General features: G+C 36.0%; 1 protein-coding gene across 1 annotated transcript in view; it reads right to left on the reverse strand.

Moving 5' to 3' along the window:
• Positions 1–27371, reverse strand: part of LOC142240036 (putative sodium-coupled neutral amino acid transporter 11) — a 143394-nt gene that overhangs the window by 12655 nt on the left and 103368 nt on the right. The window contains exons 7-8 of the mRNA XM_075311758.1: positions 16762–16832; positions 5370–5531 (exon numbers count right to left, since the gene is read on the reverse strand). Coding sequence (XP_075167873.1) covers positions 5370–5531; positions 16762–16832 — 233 coding nt within the window. The remainder of the gene's footprint in view (positions 1–5369; positions 5532–16761; positions 16833–27371) is intronic.

Consider the following 27371-nt stretch of genomic DNA (forward strand, 5'->3'; position numbering starts at 1 on the left):
AAACCATATACCAACACTATGTACAAAATGTCAGCCAGATCGGATGAAATTTACTTCTCTTTGAGGCTCCGCAAGCCAAATCTGGGGATCGGTTTATATGGGGGCTATATATAATTATGGACCAAGTGCATGGTTGTTAGAGACCATATACCAATACCATGTATCAAATTTCAGCCGGATCGGATGAAATTCTTCTTATGTCAAATATGAGTACTTTGTGAATTTAATGCAAAGGTTTTTAATGACTTCTTTATCAAGTTCAGAAATTCTATACCCGTCGCTATAGTTTTCAAATGAATACCCTAAATCACAATATTGAATAAAAAAAGGATCAATACCCCCTTCATAACAATCAAATTCTATATTTGGCAATATAGTTGAGTTCTTAAGATTTCGATGAGCTTAGACTAATCAGAATTTTTGTATGGAAAGATGTGGTCAATCAAACTCAATACTGTTCAAATTAAAACAAACAAAAAAAAAACTAAATAAAAGTGAAAGCACCAAGTTGATTATTTTCTTCGAAAAGGCACTAGAAATGAAATCGAGTGCTGTTTGGAAATCTATCAGCACTAAATTTGGTGATGGTTAGGTTAGGTTAGGTTAGTGGCAGCCCGATGTATCAGGCTCACTTAGTCTATTCAGTCCATTGTGATACCACATTGGTGAACTTCTCTCTTATCACTGAGTGCTGCCCTATTCCATGTTAAGCTCAATGACAAGGGACCTCCTTTTTATAGCCGAGTCCGAACGGCGTTCCACATTGCAGTGAAACCACTTAGAGAAGTTCAGAAATGTCACCAGCATTACTGAGGTTGGATAGTCCACTGCTGAAAAATTGGTTAATATTGAGAAGATAGTGCTGATGTGTACTTTGTAATGGTACATACTGAGTATGGGTTAAAGTGCGTATTACCATAAAAAACCAATAGGAATTTAATTTAATGCCAGAATGATAAGTGGGGGAAGGATAATATTTCTGCTGGAAAATGCTAAAAAGTAAAACGCTTGAAAAACGGGTATCACCAACGTTGTTCTATTTCTACAGTCTGTTTATCTCTTCGAATACTTCAAATTTCTATCAATAAAAATTTACATGTTGGGGACAGTACATGGTCCCATGGATAGTGTGTTGGCTTATAAAACGGATGGTCCGTTGCTCGATTCTCTGTCCGGGAAAAAAATAAAATTAAACAACAAAAATATATGCTATGAGCAAAATATATTATGCGTAAGTGAGCAAGATATGGGGAAGATACAATTAGTCGGAAAATATAAAATATAGCTGAGCAAGTCCCTCTTAATTTTTTACATCCTGTTGAAAAATCCAACGCTTATCAACAAAAAAATATTGGGAACGCAAATTACAAATACACGATTTTTTCAAATGTTAGAGAATTTATTCCTTAACAACCCAGCAAAAAAAGAGCTTCCAAAAATGAAGTTTGGATCCCCAATTTGTGATCCAGAAATAGTGCAAACTTGGATCACGTCCAATGAATTTTACATGAACTTGTCATTGGATCCAAATGTTAGAGAATTTATTCCTTAACAACCCAGCAAAAAAAAAGAGCTTCCAAAAATGAAGTTTGGATCCCCAATTTGTTATCCAGAAATACTGCAAACTTGGATCACGTCCAATGAATTTTACATGAACTTGTCATTGGATCCTATACATTGCTTTAGAAGTTGTGCTACAAATGAACTTCCATTTGAATGAAGAAATTTAGAAAAAATATGTATATACGGACGTAAGTTCGGCCAGGCCGAATCTTATGTACCCTCCACCATGGATTGCGTAGAAACTTCAACTAAAGACGGTCATCCACAATTAAATTACTTGGGTTGCGGCCGATGGCAAGGCATCTTAAAACTTCTTAACATCGTCTTCTAAATTGTAAGTTAGTCCAAGGTCGATTAAATACGTATATATTCAATTCTTGACTGCTATATATAGGGAAGAAATAATTACGAACCGATATGAACTTTTGTGCGGTAATTATAGAGACAGAATTGAAATATGGGGGTCGCTTTATATGGGTGCTATATACAATTATCAACACGAGTCTATCAAAAATGGCAGATTTTTTACTATTTTGTAGATTGGTAGAATTCTCGATGTCTTGGAAGATTTTGCAAAATATCACTCTCCAATTATGAAATGCTTCATAAATTTTCTACAGAAATAAAATTCTGACAAAATTTTCTATACAAATAAAATTTTGACAAAATTTTCTATACAAATAAAATTTTGACAAAATTTTCTATAGAAATACAATTTTGACAAAATTTTCTATAGAAATAAATTTTTGAAAAAATTTTGTATATAAATTATATTTTGACAAAATTTCCTAAAGACATAAAATTTCTATAGAAATAAAATTTTGACAAAGTTTTCTATAGAAATATAAAATTTTGACAAAATTTTCTATGGCAATAAAATCTTGGTAGATTATTTTTGGCTCTTTGAGGCTCCGCAAGCCAAATCTGGGGATCGGTTTATATGGGGGCTATATATAATTATGGACTGATGTGGACCAATTTTTGCATGGTTGTTAGAGCCCATATACCAACACCATGTACCAAAATTCAGCCGGATCGGATGAAATTTGCTTCTTTTGAGGCTCCGCAAGACAAATCTGGGGATCGGTTTATATGGGGGCTATATATAATTATGGACCGATGTGGACCAATTTTTGCATGGTTGTTAGAGACTATATACCAACACCATGTACCAAAATTCAGTCGGATCGGACGAAATTTGCTTCTCTTTGAGGCTCCGCAAGACAAATCTGGGGATCGGTTTATATGGGGGCTATATATAATTATGGACCGATGTGGACCAATTTTTGCATGGTTGTTAGAAACCATATACCAACACTATGTACAAAATGTCAGCCAGATCGGATGAAATTTACTTCTCTTTGAGGCTCCGCAAGCCAAATCTGGGGATCGGTTTATATGGGGGCTATATATAATTATGGACCAAGTGCATGGTTGTTAGAGACCATATACCAATACCATGTATCAAATTTCAGCCGGATCGGATGAAATTCTTCTTATGTCAAATATGAGTACTTTGTGAATTTAATGCAAAGGTTTTTAATGACTTCTTTATCAAGTTCAGAAATTCTATACCCGTCGCTATAGTTTTCAAATGAATACCCTAAATCACAATATTGAATAAAAAAAGGATCAATACCCCCTTCATAACAATCAAATTCTATATTTGGCAATATAGTTGAGTTCTTAAGATTTCGATGAGCTTAGACTAATCAGAATTTTTGTATGGAAAGATGTGGTCAATCAAACTCAATACTGTTCAAATTAAAACAAACAAAAAAAAAACTAAATAAAAGTGAAAGCACCAAGTTGATTATTTTCTTCGAAAAGGCACTAGAAATGAAATCGAGTGCTGTTTGGAAATCTATCAGCACTAAATTTGGTGATGGTTAGGTTAGGTTAGGTTAGTGGCAGCCCGATGTATCAGGCTCACTTAGTCTATTCAGTCCATTGTGATACCACATTGGTGAACTTCTCTCTTATCACTGAGTGCTGCCCTATTCCATGTTAAGCTCAATGACAAGGGACCTCCTTTTTATAGCCGAGTCCGAACGGCGTTCCACATTGCAGTGAAACCACTTAGAGAAGTTCAGAAATGTCACCAGCATTACTGAGGTTGGATAGTCCACTGCTGAAAAATTGGTTAATATTGAGAAGATAGTGCTGATGTGTACTTTGTAATGGTACATACTGAGTATGGGTTAAAGTGCGTATTACCATAAAAAACCAATAGGAATTTAATTTAATGCCAGAATGATAAGTGGGGGAAGGATAATATTTCTGCTGGAAAATGCTAAAAAGTAAAACGCTTGAAAAACGGGTATCACCAACGTTGTTCTATTTCTACAGTCTGTTTATCTCTTCGAATACTTCAAATTTCTATCAATAAAAATTTACATGTTGGGGACAGTACATGGTCCCATGGATAGTGTGTTGGCTTATAAAACGGATGGTCCGTTGCTCGATTCTCTGTCCGGGAAAAAAATAAAATTAAACAACAAAAATATATGCTATGAGCAAAATATATTATGCGTAAGTGAGCAAGATATGGGGAAGATACAATTAGTCGGAAAATATAAAATATAGCTGAGCAAGTCCCTCTTAATTTTTTACATCCTGTTGAAAAATCCAACGCTTATCAACAAAAAAATATTGGGAACGCAAATTACAAATACACGATTTTTTCAAATGTTAGAGAATTTATTCCTTAACAACCCAGCAAAAAAAGAACTTCCAAAAATGAAGTTTGGATCCCCAATTTGTGATCCAGAAATAATGCAAACTTGGATCACATCCAATGAATTTTACATGAACTTGTCATTGGATCCAAATGTTAGAGAATTTATTCCTTAACAACCCAGCGAGTCCGAACGGCGTTCCACATTGCAGTGAAACCACTTAGAGAAGTTTTGAAACCCTCAGAAATGTCACCAGCATTACTGAGGTTGGATAGTCCACTGCTGAAAAATTTTTTAGTGTTCGGTCGAACCCACGTATGCAAGGCGGACATGCTAACCATTGCACCACGGTGGTAATAAAAGCACAAAATTGGCATCACTGTCCAACATGGCTGAGTTTCGCCATTTTGCCATCTTTCAGGGCATCGTGGAAATCAGTCATTTAAAACACACGCAAACAAGTTGCAAATCGTTCAAACAATTGTTGATAATCATCAGAGAAGAAAAAATGCCACCGCACACAAACACGATATAATTTCTCTGAAAGATATGTAGATAGTCCTCAAACACTACCGCTTGCAACGCAGTAAAAGCAATATTGTGATTATTATCTGGATAAAATTTGACCGTATTACTATTGGATACTTATGCAGCATAAATGAGGCTTATACAGAGAAATGACCTCCATTTACTTAAATATTTTGAAAAAAAAAATTGGGTAATATTATTTTACTTATTAGTAAGGAAAGTGCTTGTCTTGTAAACTGGGCCTATAAGACATTCCATTGTGAAGAAATTTATTCCTAATTAGTAGCAATTGAAGAAAATTTTCTAACCACATTTTACTTGAATTTCAACAATTTAAAATCATTGAATATCATATAGTCGATATCAAAACTAGTAAAGTTTGCTTGAACCACAATTTCCTATAAAAGTATTTCGCAATAAATGTCAGAGCTCATCCCACCAAGATCCCTAGGGCACTTTATCTTCTACCCCACTTAACATACACAGGCATATTATTAGTATTAGTTGTATAGAAAGATAATGATATACACATAAACAGACATACACACAAATACACACATGTATTCACATAGCCTTGTGAATTATTGCAAATCCACTTACCTTGCGATAAAGCTCTAAATGTGGAATAACCTGCAATACCAAAGAGAGCTGCTACCGTCCAGGCAAATCCAATTGATATATGGGTTACCTTTTCCCAACGTTCCATGGTGGCATCACGCATTGATTGATAGACCAGAAAGGTATTGTGGTGGCACATAAATGCTAACAAATGGAAAGAAATGCAAATGTATGGAAAAATTATATATAAATACATTCTTTTTTCTGGTAACCTACAATATATGCAAAAAACATATTAAAGTGAATATAAATCCTTCTTTTACAATGATTTTCTTATATACGTATGTTGGTAAGCTATATATTAATTATTTTGAGAATGAAAGTCTATTGTACTAGTCATATCCCAGTTACAGAATTTCTTAAATTTTTTTACAAGAAGTACGAAAGTTTTTCATAACAAGTTTCGAACGTTTTTCATAAAAAGTACGAACGTTTTTCATAAAAAGTACGAAAGTTTTACATACAACTATGAAGAACAAATTTCGTTAAAAGAACGTAACATTTTGTTGTTTTAATGAAAAGTTTCTTTGGTTGTACAACAGTGACAAATTTTGTACTTAACAGGTTGGCTGATAAGTCCCCGGTCTAACAAAGAAAAACATATTTTTTTGTCAAAATTCGTTTTTATTATTCAACATAGTTTCCTTCAAGAGCGATACAACGATTATAACGACCTTCCAATTTTTTGATACCATTTTGGTAGTACTCCTTCGGTTTTGCATCAAAATAGGCCTCAGTTTCGGCGATCACCTCTTCATTGCAGCCAAATTTTTTCCCTGCGAGCATCCTTTTGAGGTCTGAGAACAAGAAAAAGTCGCTGGGGGTCAGATCTGGAGAATACGGTGGGTGGGGAAGCTCAATTCATGAATTTTTTCCATCGTTTTCAATGACTTGTGTCAGGGTGCGTTGTCTTGGTGGAACAACACTTTTTTCTTCTTCATATAGGCCCGTTTTGCCACGATTTCGACCTTCAAACGCTCCAATAACGCCATATAATAGCCACTGTTGATGTTTTTTCCCTTCTCAAGATAATGGATAAAAATTATTCTATGCGCATTCCAAAAAACAGATGCCATTACTTTGCCAGCGGACTTTTGAGCCCACGCTTCGGAGACGGTCCACCCAGCCGACTGTCGATTGGACTCAGGAGTGTAGTGATGGAGCCATGTTTCATCCATTGTCACATATCGACGGAAAAACTCGGGTGTATTACGAGTTAACAGCTGCAAACACCGCTCAAAATCATCAACACGTTGTTGTTTTTGGTCAAATGTGAGCTCGCGCGGCACCCATTTTGCACAGAGCTTCCGCATATCCAAATGTTGATGAATGGTATGACCAACACGTTCCTTTGATATCTTTAAGGATTCTGCTATCTCGATCAACTTCAGTTTATGGTCATTCAAAATCATTTTGTGGATTTTTTGATGTTTTCGTCGGTAACCACCTCTTTCGGGCGTCCACTGCGTTCACCGTCCTCCGTGCTCATTTCACCACGCTTGAATTTTGCATACCAATCAATTACTGTTGATTTCCGTGGGGAAGAGTCCGGAAACTCATTATCAAGCCAAGTTTTTGCTTCCACTGTATTATTTCCCTTCAGAAAACAGTATTTTATCAAAACACGAAATTTCTTTTTTCCCATTTTTTTTTTCACAATAACAAAAGTTGCTTCACAAAAGGCCCTCTATCTCACAAACTAATTGACTTACAGACGTCAAATTTTGACACGAATCATTTGAAGGTTGGTACTATATAAATATAATATGCATTTAATACTAGCGACGCCATCTATGTGTCAGACCGGGGACTTATCAGCCAACCTGTTATATGCAAAAAACATGTTAAAGTAAATATATATCCTTCTTTTACAATGATTTTCTTATATAAGTCTATATATTAATTATTTTGAGAATGAAAGTCTATTGTACTAGTCACATCCCAGTTACAGAATTTCTTAAAAATTGTTTACAAGAAGTACGACAATTTTTCATAACAAGTACGAAACTGTTTCATAAAAAGTACGAATGTATTTCATGAAAATTACGAAAGTTTTACATACAACTATGAAGAACAAATTTCGTTAAAAGAATGTAACATTTCGTTGTTTTAATGAAAAGTTTCTTTGGTTGTACAACAATGACAAATTTCGTACTTATAACGAATTTTTTAGTTCTTTCTACGAAGAAAACTCTTTCGGTGTAAGGCGCCGTCTTGAGATGATCAACAATTTGGTATTTGTATACCCTTCACCACTACTGTGGTACAGGGTATAATAAGTTTGTGCATTTGTATGTAACGCTACGAAGGAAATGTCAGAAACCCATCGTTTAGTATACCGATCGTCTTAGAATTGAATTCTGAGTCGTCCTCAAAATTGGCACAAGGTCGTTTTTCGAGACAAAGGCAATCGCTATTAATTTTGGAAAAATCGGTTCAGATTTAGATATGTCTGCCACACTGAAAAAAACCATGCCCGGGAGCCACCGTGGTGCAATGGTTAGCATGCCCGCCTTGCATACACAAGGTCGAGGGTTCGATTCCTGCTTCGACCGAACACCAAAAAGTTTTTCAGCGGTGGATTATCCCACCTCAGTAATGCTGGTGACATTTCTGAGGGTTTCAAAGATTCTCTAAGTGGTTTCACTGCAATGTGGAACGCCGTTCGGACTCGGCTATAAAAAGGAGGTCCCTTGTCATTGAGCTTAACATGGAATCGGGCAGCACTCAGTGATAAGAGAGAAGTTCACCAATGTGGTATCACAATGGACTGAATAGTCTAAGTGAGCCTGATATATTGGGCTACCACCTAACCTAACCTAACCTAACATGCCCGGTTCCAAAGATTTTGTCTTTACTTTAAAAATGTTGGTATTGTTTCCGAGCCAAAGAAGCGGAGAATACAAGTAAGGATACTTTTAAGACACACGTCTCTTTTAAATATGGGTTTTGTGTACTTGCTTATAGGAAGCAAATTTTAATTTTTCGCTTTTTCAGCTTTTTTTCTTCGTATGCTATTAAAGTCCTTCCAAAACGAGTTAACGACAACTTCGTTTTCCAAATTAAGACTCGACTTCCAGTAGAAATTATGATATGTCTCAAGTAAAAAATGTATCTAAAAAAAGTTTTGAAAAACATGTCCTACATTTGAACGATTTTTTGCCTTGTAGTCAAGATGCAAAAAGACATCAAATTTAAAGACAATTTCATTAAATTTAAAGAATTTTTCTGAATTATTAAAGTCAATTTGACTTTAGGCCAAACATTTTTTCTTTCATGTTATGATACCCATTTTTAAGTCAAATCACTTAATTATAAAGACAATACGACTTCATTGAAAAGTTTATCGACTTTTGGACAAGGAAAAAAACTTTATATTGGAGAAATGCCTCTTCTATGCTAAGCAAAATTTGCATTCGTATTTTAAAGACATGGATTCTTTGATCTCACGACAATATTTTTTCAGTGTATAAATGGCCACTTTAATGCAAGCGAAACTACTCCTTGGCCATTTCCAATCAAACGTTTTTTTTTTTCCATCGATGAGCTTTTGCACTTGTTGGAACATAAATTGCTTTATGTTCCCTTTTTTCTCACGATCAAGTTTTCTACCACGGCAGCGTGGATTACGATCAAATGTGGCCGAAAATTGTGTTCTTTTTGCCTCAATGCCAAAGCAGTGAAATCAGGAGTTTTCCATAATTTTCATATTAAATTCAGTAGTCACATATACGCAAACAGGTATTTTCTGGAAAATGAAATTATGTACCAACGAAGTTCGCTTTTGTTTAAGTTCCCACAAAATAAATTTGGAAGTTGTTCCAAACGCACAACTTTAAAAGAACTTCCAAAAATGTTCTCCCGAAAATGTTCTTTATTGTAACTACACAGGAAGTTCGTTTCATTCAATTGTTATAGCTCACTTGTTTCATATTTTTAATGTAAGAATTAATAAAATAGTCAAAATGTTGGCAAAAAAATTCTAAATCTTATCTAGAAAAATTGCGAATTTTTGACAAGCGCTAGAATTCATTCGTTTCAGACAAGCGTTAGTATTCATTACAATCAATAAAAAAATTATAAAAATTATTTCTTTGTCAAAATATTACAATATTTTTTAATTCACATCCAAAACACTGAATTGGAATCACACCTTTAGAAGTGATGCAAATTCAGTGTAACGGCTGCTGAAATCTTAAATTCATCGCTTCTGCTCCAATTTTTCACCACTTCCGGTTCCAAAAAGAACATTTTCACTACTTTTTTGGCGATGATTTGTTTTGCTGGGCTAAAGAAAATATTTTAGGGACAACGATTTATTTGTCTTTAAAGAAACAATTTTATTAATGGTCTAAAATTTCGTTTTGTAGAAAAAATTATTGTTTTTGTGTGTATACAATTCTTCAGTTATTTGCAAATCTATGTTCACATCGAGTTCCCTCCGGATTAGAAATTAGATGACACATACACATTCCCGGTCAACTGTAAAAATATATTCCATCAATAAAATATTCCTAATTGATACATCACTCCAGTGATATATAAAACCATTTTGAAAATACATGGAAATTGAGGATATCATCCGTGTGACAACCCAACATAAAAATCTAAATTGGTCACATTCAAATCTAATTTAAAAGGTTTATTTAAATGAAAAAAAAAAAAAAAAACAAGTATATACGGCCGTAAGTTCGACCAGGCCGAATCTTATGTACCCTACACCATGGATTGCGTAGAAACTTTTACGAAAGACTGTCATCCACAATCGAATTACTTGGGCTGTGGTGTCTTAAAACTTCTTAACATCGTTTTCTAAATTGTGAGTTAGTCCACACGTGGTATATGTTAGACAAAAAAGTTATGAACAGGTAAGTCTACAAATAATTACGAATCGACATGGACTTGTGCACGGTACGTAGAGAACCAGAATTGAAATATGGGGCCGCTTATATGTGGGCTATATACAATTATGAACTTGATATGGACCAATTTTTGTGTGATTGGGGATCGATTTATCTGAGGGCTATATATAACCATAGACCGATATGGACCTAGTTAGGCATGGTTGTTAACGGCCATATACTAGCACAATGTACCAAATTGCAACTGACTCGGATGAAATTTGCTCCTCCAAGAAGCTCCAAACCCAAATCTCGGGATCGGTTTATATGGGGGCTATATATGATTAAGGACTGATATGGACCAGTTTTGGCATGGTTGTTAAATATCATATATTTTCAACCAGATCGGACGAATTTTGCTTCTCCAAAAGGCACCAGAGGTAAAATCTGGGGATAGGTTTATATGGGGGCTATATATAATTATGGACTGATATGAACCAATTCCTGCATGGTTGTTGGATACCATATACTAACATCACATACCAAATTTCAACCGAATCGGATGAATTTTGCTCTTCCAAGGGGCTCCGGAGGTCAAATCTGGGGATCGGTTTATATGGGAGCTATATATAATTATTGACCGGTTTCGACCAATTTTTGCATGAGTGTTTGAGGCCATGTATTAACACCACGTACCAAATTTCAACTGGATCAGATGAATTTTGGTCTTCCAAGAGGCCCCGGAGGTCAAATCTGGTGATCGGTTTATATGGGGGCTATATATAATTAGGAACCAATGTGGACCAAGTTTTGCATGGTCATTACAGACCCTATATTAACACCATGTACCAAATTTCAGCCGGATCGGATGAAATTTGCTTCTCTTAGAGGCTCCGCAAGCGAAATCGGGGGATCGGTTTATATGGGGGCTATATATAATTATGGACCGATGTGGACAAATTTTTGCATGGTTGTTAGATACCATATACTAACGCCATGTAGCAAATTTCAACAGGATCGGAGGATCTTAGAGGCTCCGCAATCCAAAATGGGGGGATCGGTTTATATAGGGGCTATATGTAATTATGGACCGATGTTGACCAATTTTTGCATGGTTTTTAGAGACCATATACTAACGCTATGTATCAAATTTCAGCCGGATCGGATGAAATTTGTTTCTCTTAGAGCAATCGCAAACCAAATTTTGGGGGCCGTTTATATGGGGGCTATACGTAAAAGTGGACCGATATGGCCCATTTGCAATCCCATCCGACCTACATCAATAACAACTACTTGTGCCAAGTTTCAAGTCGATAGCTTGTTTCGTTTGGAAGTTAGCGTGATTTCAACAGACGAACAGATTGACGGACATGCTCAGATCGACTCAGAATTTCACCACAACCCAGAATATACAGTATGTCAAGAAAGTGTTTTGACAATAGGATAAAAATTATGTTTTGTTCCAAAATTAAATATAATTTAATTTTAAAAAATATTTTATTATGTATTTTGCAAAGTATACATATTTTATTTTTCTCTAAACGAATTAACAACTCGATTTTTACTTCAATTATTTCTGGAATTTGAAATATTTGGCAATGTCAAAAGACTTTCTTGACATACTGTCTTAGAGCAATATGTCGATGTGTTACAAACGGAATGACAAAGTTATTCCACCATCCTATGGTGAAGGGTATAAAGATAATAAAGCTAAACTAACGCTAGCTATAGACCAATAAAAGGTAGCAGTTAGTATCATAAATAGAAATACAGAATGAAAATAAATTTGATTTTGATCAAACAACTCTACTAAAAATTATTGCAACATTTAATTTTTATTACAGTCAATTGAATCTGTGTAAAAGTAAAACAAAAACGAAAATTGTTTCCATTAGTGATTGTAATTGAGATTGCTATCATTAAATCTTTACATTTAAATACTACTGCCATGGATTTCTATATCCTGTGGTTAATATATAAACTCCTATCTGTGACCAATTCCATTTATTAAATTTAATATGAATCAATACAACAGCATTGACTATCTGTTATTGGACAGTATTTGAAATTAATTAAGATCCAAGTTTCTCTTTTGTCAGACATCATGGTTTCATTTGCATGTGCCTTTAATTTAATCTTCATTTATGATGATACAAGGCTATATCATAGGTTTCCAATTAGCCCAGATTTCCAATTAATGCGGCAACAATACGAAATTGCACAATGGTATCCTTGCTTTCAAATGTAGTGGAGCTGCAGGGCATATAAATTAAAGGTAAAATATTTCGAGTAAAACCTTATCAAAAATGTAATAAAAGGAGAATTGAGACATACAGAGTGCCTGATATGTCTTGCAGCCAATTTCAAATTGGTAACATTTCTAATATGCTCATCTGACAACTCACAGACTTATTCCAATTCATTTAATTGTTTACAAACTGACAAAATTAAAATGTTATATTGCATTCATATTTCGATGTGCTACAAACGGAATGACAAACTTATTATACCCCCGTCACCATTCTATGGTGGTGGGTATAAAAATATAAAAATAATATAGCGCTTTTTACCGAGTTGAGAACTCAACAAGTCGAAAGTTTTGTTCTTTAAAGTTACATTTCAGTCGAGAAAGTTGACATTTTCAAATGTAAGAAAAATCAACTTTAGTACAATTCGCGGGCTTTTAACATAAAACAAAAATAAAACCATTCAAATTAATATTGTAGTTGATTGAAGTATGATCATGCGTTCTTATTCTGAAAGTTTTTGGGAGATCCTGATGGAGTCTTGTAGCGTTTAAAAAAATCAAAAATTCTAGATAGTAGAAGTTATTCCATTTTCCATTTTTTTTTTATATTTCTCCATTTTAATCAAAAACGAATTTTTCAAAAATATTGAGTTATTTTTGAGGTACTCTATATCTCAAAAATATTTTGTTTGAAATAGAGAAATATGAAACGGAAGGTATACTATCAAGAATTTTCCTTTTTAACGATACACATCGAGTAATTGGCTTATAATGCTAGCCAAGATTGACCAAGTCGACATTGGCAAACTGTGAAAAAGTCGAAGACTTGAACTTATAATCGAATTACAGTCGAAAGTTGTAATGTCCAAAGTTGATATTTAGTTGAAATCCAATTTACAAAAAAAAAATTAGAATTCGAAAAGTAGACTATTTCAATTGTAAGAAAAAAAAAGACGTTAGCAAAATTCAAATTTCAAATTTAAAAAACAACCATCCTAATTAATATTCTGGTTTATTGATATAAAACTATGCGTTCACAAATGGGAAATAAAGCCCAAACGACTGAAGTGCCTTAAAGTCTATCCCACGTTTGACTATAAGGATAAATGTTCTATAAGTTTAATTCTAATATACTACTACATATATACAAAAAAAAACTGTAATTTTCTTCAACCACGAAAATAATTGATTGAATTATTATACCCTCCACCATAGGAAGGGGGTATATTAACTTTGTCATTCCGTTTGTAACACATCGAAATATTGCTCTAAGACCCCATAAAGTGTATGAAATTCGTGGTGAAATTCTGAGTCGATCTGATCCGTCCGTCAGTTGAAATCACGCTAACTTCCGAACGAAACAAGCTATCGACTTGAAACTTCGCACAAATAGTTGTTATTCATGTAGGTCTGATGGTATTGCAAATGGGCCATATTGGTCCACTTTTACGTATAGCCCCCATATAAACGGACCCCCAAATTTGGCTTGCGGGGACTCTAAGTGAAGCAAATTTCATCCGATCCGGCTCTCTCCGGATCTCTAACAACCATGCAAAAATTGGTCCACATCGGTCCATAATTATATATAGCCCCCATATAAACCGATCCCCCGATTTAGCTAGCGGAGCCTCTAAGAGAAGCAAATTTCATCCGATCCGGCTGAAATTTGGTTCATGGTGTTAGTATATGGTCTCTAATGATCATGCAAAAAATGGTCCTTATCGGTCCATAATTATATATATCGGTCCATATATTATATATCACCAGATTTGACCTCCGGAGCCTCTTGGAAGAACAAAATTCATCTGATTCAGTTGAAATTTGGTACGTGGTGTTAATATGAGGCCTCAAATATCCAAGCAAAAATTGGTCGAAATCGGTCCATAATTATATATAGCCCCCATATAAACCGATCCCCAGATTTGACCTCCGGAGCCCCTTGGAAGAGCAAAATTCATACGATTCGGTTGAAATTTGGTACGTGATGTTAGTATATGTTATCCAACAACCATGGACTGATATGAATTGGTTCATATCAGTCCATAATTATATATAGCCCCATATAAACCGATCCTCAGATTTGACCTCCGATGCCTTTTGGAGAAGCAACATTCATCCGAGTCAGTTGAAATTTGGTACATTGTGCTAGTATATGGCCGTTAACAACCATGCCTAACTAGGTCCATATGGGTCTATAGTTATAAAGGGTGATACGGTCAAAATTTGGTCAATATAAACTTGACGTATTTCTTTCAATTTAGCAATTAAAAAACCTGAACACACCTCATTTTGAAGGTGTGTGTGTAGAATGTTGCTCCTTTTTTGATTTTGGAATTCACTCTTCAGCTGTCAAAATGCCGTCCAAGCAAGAAGAGTAGCGTATCAAAATTTTGCTCGCGCATCGCGAAAATCCGTGCTACTCGCACGCAAAGCTGGCAAAATCGCTAAAAGTTGCCAAACCAACCGTTACAAATGTAATTAAAGTGTTTGGAGAAAATTTGTCGACAGCCAGGAAGTCTGGATCGGGGGAAAATCGAAAACCGGAAGCCGCTGAGACGACAAAGGGAGTTGCCGGTAGTTTCAAGCGAAACCCTAACCTCTCTCTCCGAGATGCCGGAAATAAGCTGGGTGTATCGTCTACAACCGTGCATCGAGCCAAAACACGAGCCGGACTATCAACTTACAAGAAGGTAGTGACTCCAAATCGCGATGATAAACTGAATACGACGGCCAAAGCGCGATCCCGGAGGCTGTACACGACGATGCTGACGAAGTTTGACTGCGTGGTAATGGACGACGAAACCTACGTCAAAGCCGACTACAAGCAGCTTCCGGGACAGGAGTTTTATACGGCAAAAGGAAGGGGAAAGGTAGCAGATATTTTCAAGCACATAAATCCTAGTTCGCAAAGAAATATCTGGTTTGGCAAGCCATCTGTACCTGTGGCTTGAAAAGCAGCATTTTCATAGCTTCCGGGACTGTCAACCAAGAATTTACGTGAAAGAGTGTTTGAATAAACGTCTGCTGGCTTTTACTGAAGAAACACGGTTGTTCCGTACTGTTTTGGCCGGATTTGGCATCTTGCCATTACGGTAAAAAGGCCATGGAGTGGTACGCCGCCAACAACGTGCAGGTGGTTCCCAAGGACAAGAACCCTCCCAACACGCCAGAGCTCCGCCCAATTGAGAAACACTGGGCTATTGTCAAGCGGAACCTAAAGAAGACCAAAAAAACTGCTAAGGACGAGCAGCAGTTCAAGGCAAACTGGCTTTCTGCGGCGAAGAAGGTGGACAAGGTGGCTGTACAAAATCTGATGGCAGGTGTCAAGCGTGAGGCCCGGCAATTCGGATTTGGAAAAGCGAAAGCCTAACTGAATATTTTTCCTGAATTTTATACTAATTGAACTTGAAAAAGAAATTTAATTTGATTTTTTAAATAAACGATTTCACCGATTTACACGCGTTTTCCCTTGACCAAATTTTGACCGTATCACCCTTTATATAGCCCTCAGATAAATCGGTCCCCAATCATAAAAAATTGGTCCATATCAAGTTCATAATTGTATATAGCCCCCATATAAGCGACCCCCATATTTCAATTCTGACTCTACCACGTATGGACTAACTCACAATTTAGAAAACGTTGTTAAGAAGCTTTAAGATACCACAACCCAAGTAATTCGTTTGTGAATGACAGTCATTCGTAGAAGTTTGTACGCAATCCATGGTACATAAGATTCGGCCTGGCCGAACTTACGACCCTATATACATACTTGTTTTTTAAGTGAAATTGTTTCAGTGAAGAATATGAAAGTATCAATCACCAACGTGATATTAAATTAACTGTGACAACTAATTCATTTTTGTATTAACGGAAAAAACAATCGAATCCCAGCAAAAAACGGGTCTCCAAAAAATTGTGCAATATAGTATCTGAAGCAATGAATTTTACACGAGCTTTTCTTGTCATAGGCTAGAAGTCATTCGTTTAAAAGTCCGTTGCATTCATTTATTTCTTCTTCAGATGTTATGATACTTCACTATTTCGGATTTCACTTGGAAAAAAACTGAAAACATTTTCTTTCCCATATCTGGAAGACTATTTTTGGACGGGCATTAAAAGTAATGAGTTGAGAAAAACTTTAAAATTTTTATTTAATGGGATCAAGTACATTTTTAATTTCATTTTTTTGTTTTTGTAAATCAAGTTATTTCATTTTGTAATGATCCCACTGTTCATAGATACTTAAGTTTTGCCGATTAAAGCGAGATAACCTTGTACTTACCAAAGACCATAATGCCTGTCGCTGGTATTACATCAGAATTTGCAAATTTCCAAGATTCCGCAGTATCCGTGCTATGGTGGTAGAAGATAACCAAATGGAAGGAGAACAAAAAAAACAAGAATAAGTTGTTAGCAAAAAATGTGCGAAACCACAATGGGTAGCCTATGGATAAAAATTCAAATTACTTGCAATGGAATGAACACCCATAAAACGACACTAACTTACACTCTTACCCACACACACACACACTCATACAAATTAAAAGTCTATGCTAAGAGAGATATTCTTTAACTGCAAACTGCAGTAGTTTCAGCTGTTGCCCAACTACCGCAGTTATACAGTGAAAAGTGTCAGTTCCGTGTCCTAGGCCACTAAACTTGCCAACAACCACAAAGTGTGCACCCAGGACTTGTTGTTGCATTTGAATTTCACATAGAATGCCTACAATTAAGTGAACGTTGGTTTTCACAACGACATGCTGTTTGGCCTTTTTCAAAAGTCAAACAAAAACCGAAACTAACTTCAGCAGAACACAATGAAATCCACGACACTTGTAAGAAATTTACTCACTCGAGATAGCAATTAACACATTTTCCTTTAGTCCTAAAGATGATGAAGTAAAATTGTATGTTGACCTAACTATGAATCATTCTGGCAGAGAGTAGAAATGTGTGCAAACTGTAAGGGGAGACGATTGAGTAAATTTCAAAGTAAATACCTTGAAATTTTATGAGACCTCCGGGTACAATTTCTAGAATTGCAGTGAATTTCAGATGCAGAGTAAAGGGATACGGGTCTTGAATGAAATGCCATCCACATAGTTTTCTATATCATGGGTGGGCATAAAGTTTTTTTTCCATTACTTTTAAGCAGATTGATAAAATGCGTTTAAATTTAAACTTAAAATATAACGTCTTTAAAATAAAGTGTTGGAAACAATCTCCTACACAAAAAAAAAATATTTTTTGTCTTCAACCATGAAATTAATTCATGCACTTAATTTTTAATTGAAATATCTTCAATCAAAAACACAAAATGATAGTATCAATCACCAAAGTCAATTAAAAACTTAATTGATCTAATTAAAAAATAGTTGATACAACCAATTTTTTGATTTCCTGTATCAATAAAATTTTTAATTGAATATATTTCAAAACTCTATTAAAATTTTAATTGGAAAAATTTTAGGAATATTTTTTTTCTGCATATTTTTGAATGCTTGTTTGCATTGTAGAGATATCATAAGTTTTAATGAATTTTCCAGACCAAGTTGACCTTGTCAAACGGAATTTTCTTTCATGTTAAGTTAGCCATTTTCAAGTTGAATCACTTTACTATAAGGACAAAACGACTTCAATGAAAAGCTTATCGAGTTTTGGACAAGGACAAAGTCTATATATGAGAGAAATCCGCTTCTAAGCACAATTCGCATTCGTATTAGAGCCCTCCAACATAAAGAAGTATATACGGCCGTAAGTTCGGCCAAGCCGAATCTTATGTACCCTCCACAATGGATTGCGTAGAAACTTCTACTAAAGACTGTCATTCACAATCGAATTATTTGAGTTGCGGTAACACTTGCCGATGGCAAGGTATCTTAAAACTTCTTAACACCGTCTTCTAAATTAAATACGTATATAATTCAGTTTGACAAAATTTTCTATAGAAATAAAATTTTGACAAAATTTTCTATAGAAATAAAAGTTTGACAAAATATTTTGTTGAAATAAAATTTTGGCAAAATTTTCTATAGAAATAAAATTTTGACAAAATTTTCTATAGAAATAAAATTTTGACAAAATTTTCTATAGGCATTGTTGTTGTTTTTTTATTTCAGCTTAAAACCATACATTGACTAAACTACAATTGTAGCTTAACCAACAGAGGAAAAGAATGTTTGTCAAATTTATTTGGGCAAAGCCCTATAGACTGCAAGATGGTTGGATGGACGCACGTTTCGGAATTACCACATTCCTCATCAGCATCCTCTACTTGCAGCAAAACTATCAACCAATTATCAGAATAAATTCAGGCAGTTTATTAAACCCAACAAAAACCACACTTGAACCCTCCGAAAAAAGGTTTTACATTGATAGCCGGCTTATGCCGAAATAAATTCGAAACAAACATATCTCTTTTCCTAAGAGACAAAAAAAATTTTCTATAGAAATAAAATTTTGACAAAATTACCTATAGAAATAAAATTTTGGCTAAATTTTCTATAGAAATAAAATTTTTACTAAATTTTCTATAAAAATAAAATTTTGACACAATTTTCTAAAATTTTGATAGATTATTTTTAGCGGTGTGGACCAATTTTTGTGTGATTGGCGATCGGCTATATATAGGTTAGGTTAGGTTAGGTTAGGTGGCAGCCTGATGTATCAGGCTCACCTAGACTATTCAGTCCATTGTGATACCACATTGGTGAACTTCTCTCTTATCACTGAGTGCTGCCCGATTCCATGTTAAGCTCAATGACAACTATAACTAGAGACCGATATGGACCCATTGTTGCATGGCTGTCAGCGGCCATATACTAGTGCTACGTACCATATACTAGTGCTACGTACCAAATTTCAACCGAATGGGATGAATTTTGCTCCTCCAAGAGGTTCCGGAGGTCAAATCTGGGGATCGATTTATATGAGGGCTATATACAGTTATGGACCGATATGAACCAATTTTTGCGTGGTTGTTAGACACCATATACTAACACCACATACCAATTTTCAACCGGATCGGATGAATTTTGCTCCTCTAAGAGGGTCCGGAGGTCAAATCTGGAGATCGATTTATATGGGGGCTATATATAATTATAGACCGATATGGACCAATTTTTGCATGGTTATTAGAGACCATATGCTAAAGGGTGATACGGTTAAAATTTGGTCAAGGTAAAACGCGTGTAAATCGGTGAAATCGTTTATTTAAAAAATCAAATTAAATTTCTTTTTCAAGTTCAATTAGTATAAAATTCAGGAAAAATATTCAGTTAGGCTTTCGCTTTTCCAAATCCGAATTGCCGGGCCTCACGCTTGACACCTGCCATCAGAATTTGTACAGCCACCTTGTCCACCTTCTTCGCCGCAGAAAGCCAGTTTGCCTTGAACTGCTGCTCGTCCTTAGCAGTTTTTTTTTTGGTCTTATTTAGGTTCCGCTTGACAATAGCCCAGTATTTCTCAATTGGGCGGATCTCTGGCGTGTTGGGAGGGTTCTTGTCCTTGGGAACCACCTGCACATTGTTGGCGGCGTACCACTCCATGGCCTTTTTACCGTAATGGCAAGATGCCAAATCCGGCCAAAACAGTACCGAACAACCGTGTTTCTTCAGGAAAGGCAGCATGCGTTTATTCAAACACTCTTTCACGTAAATTTCTTGGTTGACAGTCCCGGAAGCTATGAAAATGCTGCTTTTCAAGCCACAGGTACAGATGGCTTGCCAAACCAGATATTTCTTTGCGAACTTTGACAGTTTTATGTGCTTGAATATATCTGCTACCTTTCCCCTTCCTTTTGCCGTATAAAACTCCTGTCCCGGAAGCTGCTTGTAATCGGCTTTGACATAGGTTTCGTCTTCCATTTGACGTAGGTTTCGTCTTCCATTACCACGCAGTCAAACTTCGTCAGCATCGTCGTGTACAGCCTCCGGGATCGCGCTTTGGCCGTCGTATTTTGTTTATCATCGCGATTTGGAGTCACTACCTTCTTGTAAGTCGATAGTCCGGCTCGTTTTTTGGCTCGATGCACGGTTGTAGACGATACACGCAGCTTATTTGCGGCATCTCGGAGAGAGAGGTTAGGGTTTCGCTTGAAACTACCGGCAACTCTCTTTGTCGTCTCAGCGGCTTCCGGTTTTCGATTTCCCCCCGATCCAGACTTCCTGGCGGTCGACAAACGTTCCCCAAACACTTTAATTACATTTGTAACGGTTGATTTGGCAACTTTTAGCGATTTTGCCAGCTTTGCGTGCGAGTAGCTCGGATTTTCGCGATGCGCGAGCAAAAATTTGATACGCTGCTCTTCTTGCTTGGACGGCAGTTTGACAACTGAAGAGTGAATTCCAAAATCAAAATAGGAGGAACATTCTACACACACACACCTTCAAAATGAGGGATGTTCAGGTTTTTTAAATGCAAAATTGAAAGAAATACGTCAAGTTTATATTGACCAAATTTTGACCGTATCACCCTTAACACCATGTACCAAATTCCAGATCGGATGAAATATGCTTCTCTTAGAGGCTCCGCAAGCCAAATCTTTGGGTCCGTTTATATGGGGGCTATACGTAAAAGTGGTCCGATATGACCCGTTTGCAATACCATCCGACCTACATCAATAGTTTCAAGTCGATAGCTTGTTTCGTTCGGAAGTTAGCGTGATTTCAACAGACGGACGGACATGCTTATATCGACTCAGAATTTCACCACGACCCAGAATATATATATTTTTTGGGGTCTTAGTGCAATATTTCGATGTGTTACAAACGGAATGACAAAGTTAATAAACCCCCCATCCTATGGTGGAGGGTATAAAAATGTGAATAAGTCTTTTGTTTCTGTATCGTTGTATCGAGTCCAAAAATTGGACGCAAACGTTACAACATCAGGGATGGGACTAAAGCCATTGAAGTTCCAAAAAGGGCAACAACTGGAAAGAGCCTGCCAAAGAGGTTAGCTGAAGCCATTGAAGTTCCAAAAAGGGCAACAACTGGAAAGAGCCTGCCAAAGAGATTAGCTGACAATTTACACTTTCGATTGCCACCAGAACAAAAGCACCGCCGATGGCAACGGTGTGGGCCGCCAGAACTTACGTCGGTCGCTCCCCATTCGTAGTCATAGAGCGTGGAGTCAAAATAAATATGATTATTATCGGGAAGGAATAATATTGAAGCCCTAGGCAGACACATATTTCGACCGTAGAGCATGGACCTTTCAACAGGACGTGTCAACCAAGAATAGATTAAAAAGGGAGATTCTTCGCTACATTTCTACCCCACAATGGCCAACAAACTCAATATGTTGGACTTCTGTGCACCGGGACATTTTGCAGAGTAAGGTTGGCACTCACAAACATCGAAGTATCGATCATCTCAATATGGCGTATAGCCAGGAATGGGCGAAAATACCGCAGAGCTACTTTCGTGCAGCGTGTGATGGATTTGTCGGCCGTTTAATAAACTGATTCCAATGCTTTTGAAAAATCAAATAAAAAAAAAAACCTTCAAAGCAACAATTTTTGAAAAATGAGCATGTTCGATTCCAAAGATTTTGTCTTTACTTTAAAAATGTTGGTATTGATTCCGAGCCAAAGAAGCGGAGAATACAAATAAGGATACTTTTAAGACACAATTCTCTTTTAAATTTGGGTTTTGTGTACTTGCCTCTAGGAAGCAAATTTTAATTTTTCGTTTTTTCAGCTTGTTTTCTTCATATGCTATCAAAGTCCTTTAAAAACGAGTTAACGGCAACTTTATTTTCCAAATTCAAACTCGCCTTCCAGTAGAAAATATGCTATGTTTCAAGTAAAAACGTCTTTAAAATAAAGTGTTGAAAAACATGTCCTATTTTTTAAAGATTTTTTGCTTTGTAGTCATGAAAAAGAAAAATACATCAAATTTAAAGACAATTTCATTAATTTTAAAGAATTTTTCTGAATTATTAAAGTCAAGTTGACTTTAGCCAAAACATTTTTTTTTATGTTATGATACCAATTTTTAAGTCAAATCACTTAATTATAAGGACAATACGACTTCATTGAAAAGTTTATCGACTTTAGGACAAGGAAAAACTTTATATTAGAGAAATGCGTCTTCTATGCTAAGCAAAATTTGCATTCGTATTTTAAAGACATGAAATCTTTGATCTCAGGACAATATTTTTTTCAGTGTATACTGCTATATTTTTTATGGTTTATGGACCCCAAAACTTTGGCTGTCCTTTTTTAGGTTTGGAAAAAGTTACTCACACTAAAATTAGAACAGTAGGATGAATTGCAATTTGCTCACTTCAATGGAGCACTTTTTCGCTATGTGGGTCCATTATACCTGCCTATGTTAGCAATAGAGGCTGCACAATATTTCAAGTTAACTTAGACTATGTGAACTTCACTCTTATCACTGAGTGCTGACCGATTCTATGTTTATCTGAATGACAAGATACCTCCTTTTTATACCCGAGTCTGAACGGTGTTCCCCATTGCGATGAAACCACCTGGACAGGCTTTGAAATATCACCAGCATTACTGAGAGGTTATAACAGGTTGGCTGATAAGTCCCCGGTCTAACAAAGAAAAACACATTTTTTTGTCAAAATACGTTTTTATTATTCAACATAGTTCCCTTCAAGAGCGATACAACGATTATAACGACCTTCCAATTTTTTGATACTATTTTGGTAGTACTCCTTCGGTTTTGCCTCAAAATAGGCCCCAGTTTCGGCGATCACCTCTTCATTGCAGCCAAATTTTTTCCCTGCGAGCATCCTTTTGAGGTCTGAGAACAAGAAAAAGTCACTGGGGGCCAGATCTGGAGAATACGGTGGGTGGGGAAGCAATTCGAAGCCCAATTCATGAATTTTTGCCATCGCTCTCAATGACTTGTGGCACGGTGCCTTGCCTTGGTGGAACAACACTTTTTTTCTTCTTCAAACGACCTTCAAACGCTCCAATAACGCCATATAATAGTCACTGTTGATGGTTTTTCCCTTCTCAAGATAATCGATAAAAATTATTCCATGTGCATCCCAAAAAAAGAGGCCATTACTTTGCCAGTGGACTTTTGAGTCTTTCCACACTTCGGAGACGGTTCACCGGTCGCTGTCCACTCAGCCGACTGTCGATTGGACTCAGGAGTGTAGTGATGGAGCCATGTTTCATCCATTGCCACATATCGACGAAAAAACTCGGGTGTATTACGAGTTAACAGCTGCAAACACCGCTCAGAATCATCAACACGTGGTTGTTTTTGATCAAATGTGAGCTCGCGCGGCACCCATTTTGCACAGAGCTTCCGCATATCCAAATATTGATGAATGATATGACCAACACGTTCCTTTGATATCTTTAAGGACTCTGCTATCTCGATCAACTTCATTTTACGGTCATTCAAAATCATTTTGTGTTTTTTTTTATGTTTTCGTCGGTAACCACCTCTGTCGGGCGTCCACTGTGTTCACCGTCCTCCTTGCTCAGTTCACCACGCTTGAATTTAGCATCCCAATCAATTATTGTTGATTTCCCTGGGGCAGAGTCCGGAAACTCATCATCCCATCATTTACCCCTTCAGAAAACAGTATTTTATCAAAACACGAAATTCCTTTTTTCCATTTTTTTTTTCACAATAACAAAAGTTGCTTCACAAAAGACGCTCTATCTCATAAACTACTTACTTAACTACAAACTACATAGTTGACTTACAGACGTCAAATTTTGACACGAATCATTTCAAGGTTGGTACTATATAAAAATAATATGCATTTAATACTAGCGACGCTATCTATGTGTCAGACCGGGGACTTATCAGCCAACCTGTTAATCCACCGGTGGAAAACTTTTTGATGTTTGGTCGAAACATGGATTGAACACATGTGTATACAAAGTGGACAAACAATTGCATCGCGGTGCCCTTATTATTATTTAAATTTTCAGCATAAATGATTCATAATTTCAAGATGAATTCAAAATACCAATTTGAGGATACACCGAAAAAAAAGCATACTCGGTTCCAAAGATTTTGTCTTTACTGTAAAAAATTTGGTATTGATTCCGAGCCAAAGAAGCGGAGAATACAAGTATGGATACTTTTAAGACACAATTCTCTTTTAAATTTAGGTTCTGTGTACTTGCTTCTAGGAAGCAAATTTTAATTTTTCGCTTTCTCAGCTTTTTTTCTTCATATGCTATCAAAGTCCTTTAAAAACGAGTTAACGGCAACTTTATTTTCCCAATTAGGACTCGACTTCCAGTAGAAATTATGCTATGTTTGCAGTAAAAAACTTCTTTAAAATAAAGTTTTGAAAAACATGTCCTATATTTGAACGATTTTTTGCTTTGTAGTCAAGATGCAAAAAGACAACAAATTTAAAGACAATTTCATTAAATTTAAAAAATTTTTCTGAATTATTAAAGTCAAGTTGACCTTAGCCTATAAATTTTTTCTTTCATGTTAAGATACCCATTTTTAAGTCAAATCACTTAATTATAAGGACAATACGACTTCATTGAAAAGTTTATCGACTTTTGGACAAGGAAAATAACTTCATTTTAGAGAAATGCGTCTTCTATGCTAAGCAAAATTTGTATTCGTATTTTAAAGACATGAAATCTTTGACCTCACGACAATATTTTTTTCAGTGTAATATCCATTTGGGGGTTTGACGATTGAAGGATTAAGGAACTCGATTTTTATAATATTTGATTACTAGAATTTGCCGCCACATAAAGAATATAGCTTAAATTATTGTATTAGACATTGTTAGACTATTCAGTCCATTGTGATTCCATAGATGGTACAGGCGGGTATGGTAACTTATGTATCACCGAAATGCTAACCATGGGTCATGTATTTATACCCTGCGCCACAGTGTGGAACAGGGTATTATAAGTTAGTGCATATGTTTGTAACACCCAGAAGGAGACGAGATAGACACATGGTGTCTTTGGCAATAATGCCCAGGGTGGGTCCCTGAGTCGATATAACCATGTCCGTCTGTCTGTGAACACATTTTTGTGATCAAAGTCTAGGTCGCAATTTAAGTCCAATCTCCTTCAAATTTGGCACATGTTCCTAATTTGGGTCACAATAGAACCCTATTGATTTTGGAAGAAATCGGTTCAGATTTAGATATAGCTCCCATATATATCTTTCGCCCGATATGCACTAATATGGACCCAGCAGCCAGAGTTTTATACCGATTTGCTTGAAATTTTGTACAAACATAAGACTTAGTCGTATAGTCAAGTGTGCAAAATTTGATTGAAATCGGTTCAGATTTAGATATAGCTCCCATATATATCTTTCGCCCGATATGGACTTATATGGCCCCAGAAGCCAGATTTTTGGCCGAATTTGTTTGCAATTTTGCACAGAGAATAGAATTAGCATTGCAACTATGAGTGCCATATTTGGTTGAAATCGGTTCAGATTTAGATATAGCTCCCATATATATCTTTCGCCCGATATTGACTAATATGGTCCTAGAAGCCAGAGTTTTGGCCCAATCTGATTGAAATTTTGCACAGGGAGTAGAATTGGCATTGCAGCTATGCGTGCCAAATTTGGTTCAAATCGGGTCAGATTTAGATATAGCTCCCATATATATCTTTCGCCCGATATGCACTTATATAGAGCCAGAAGCCAGAGTTTTATCCCGATTAGCTTGAAATTTTGCGCAAGGAGTACAATTGGTAGTATAGTCATGTGTGCCAAATTTGATTGAAAATATGTATCACCGAAATGCTAACCATGGGTCATGTATTTATACCCTGCGCCACACTGTGGAACAGGGTATTATAAGTTTGTGCATATGTTTGTAACACCCAGAAGGAGACGAGATAGACACATGGTGTCTTTGGCAATAATGCCCAGGGTGGGTCCCTGAGTCTATATAACCATGTCCGTCTGTCTGTGAACACATTTTTGTGATCAAAGTCTAGGTCGCAATTTAAGTCCAATCTCCTTCAAATTTGGCACATGTTCCTAATTTGGGTCAAAATAGAACCCTATTGATTTTGGAAGAAATCGGTTCAGATTAATATATAGCTCCCATATATATCTTTCGCCCGATATGCACTTATATAGACCCAGAAGCCAGAGTTTTATCCCGATTAGCTTGAAATTTTGCACAAGGAGTACAATTGGTAGTATTGTCATGTGTGCCAAATTTGATTGAAATCGGTTCAGATTTAGATATAGCTTCCATATATATTTTTCGCCCGATATGGACTTATATGGCCCCAGAAGCCTGAGTTTTTGCCCAATTTGGTTGAAATTTTGCACTAGGAGTACAATTAGTAATATAGTCATGTGTGCCAAATTTGATTGAAATCGGTTCAGATTTAGATATAGCTCCCATATATATGTTTTTCTGATTTCGACAAAAATGGCCAAAATACCAACATTTTCCTTGTTAAATCGCCACTGCTTAGTCGAAAAGTTGTAAAAAGACTCTAATTTTCCTAAACTTCTAATACATATATATCGAGCGATAAATCATAAATAAACTTTTGCAAAGTTTCCTTATTCTAGATTTAAATGTTTCCCATATTTTTTTACTAACATTGTGTTCCACCCTAGTGCATTAGCCGACTTAAATTTTGAGTCTATAGATTTTGTAGAAGTCTATCAAATTCTGTCCAAATCGAGTGATATTTAAATGTATGTATTTGGGACAAACCTTTATGTATAGCACCCAACACATTTGACGGATGTGATATGGTATCGAAAATTTAGATCTACAAAGTGGTGCAGGGTATAATATAGTCGGCCCCGCCCGACTTTAGACTTTCCTTACTTGTTTTTTTTTTTAAGTTTGTTCCAAAACATTTTATATTATTATAGTTTGTAATTTGCACAGAAAATGTTACAAACTTGAAGTCAATAGTTTTATGAT

Source organism: Haematobia irritans, chromosome 5 (genome assembly GCF_050003625.1).
Source record: "Haematobia irritans isolate KBUSLIRL chromosome 5, ASM5000362v1, whole genome shotgun sequence".
NCBI classification, from domain to species: domain Eukaryota; kingdom Metazoa; phylum Arthropoda; class Insecta; order Diptera; family Muscidae; genus Haematobia; species Haematobia irritans.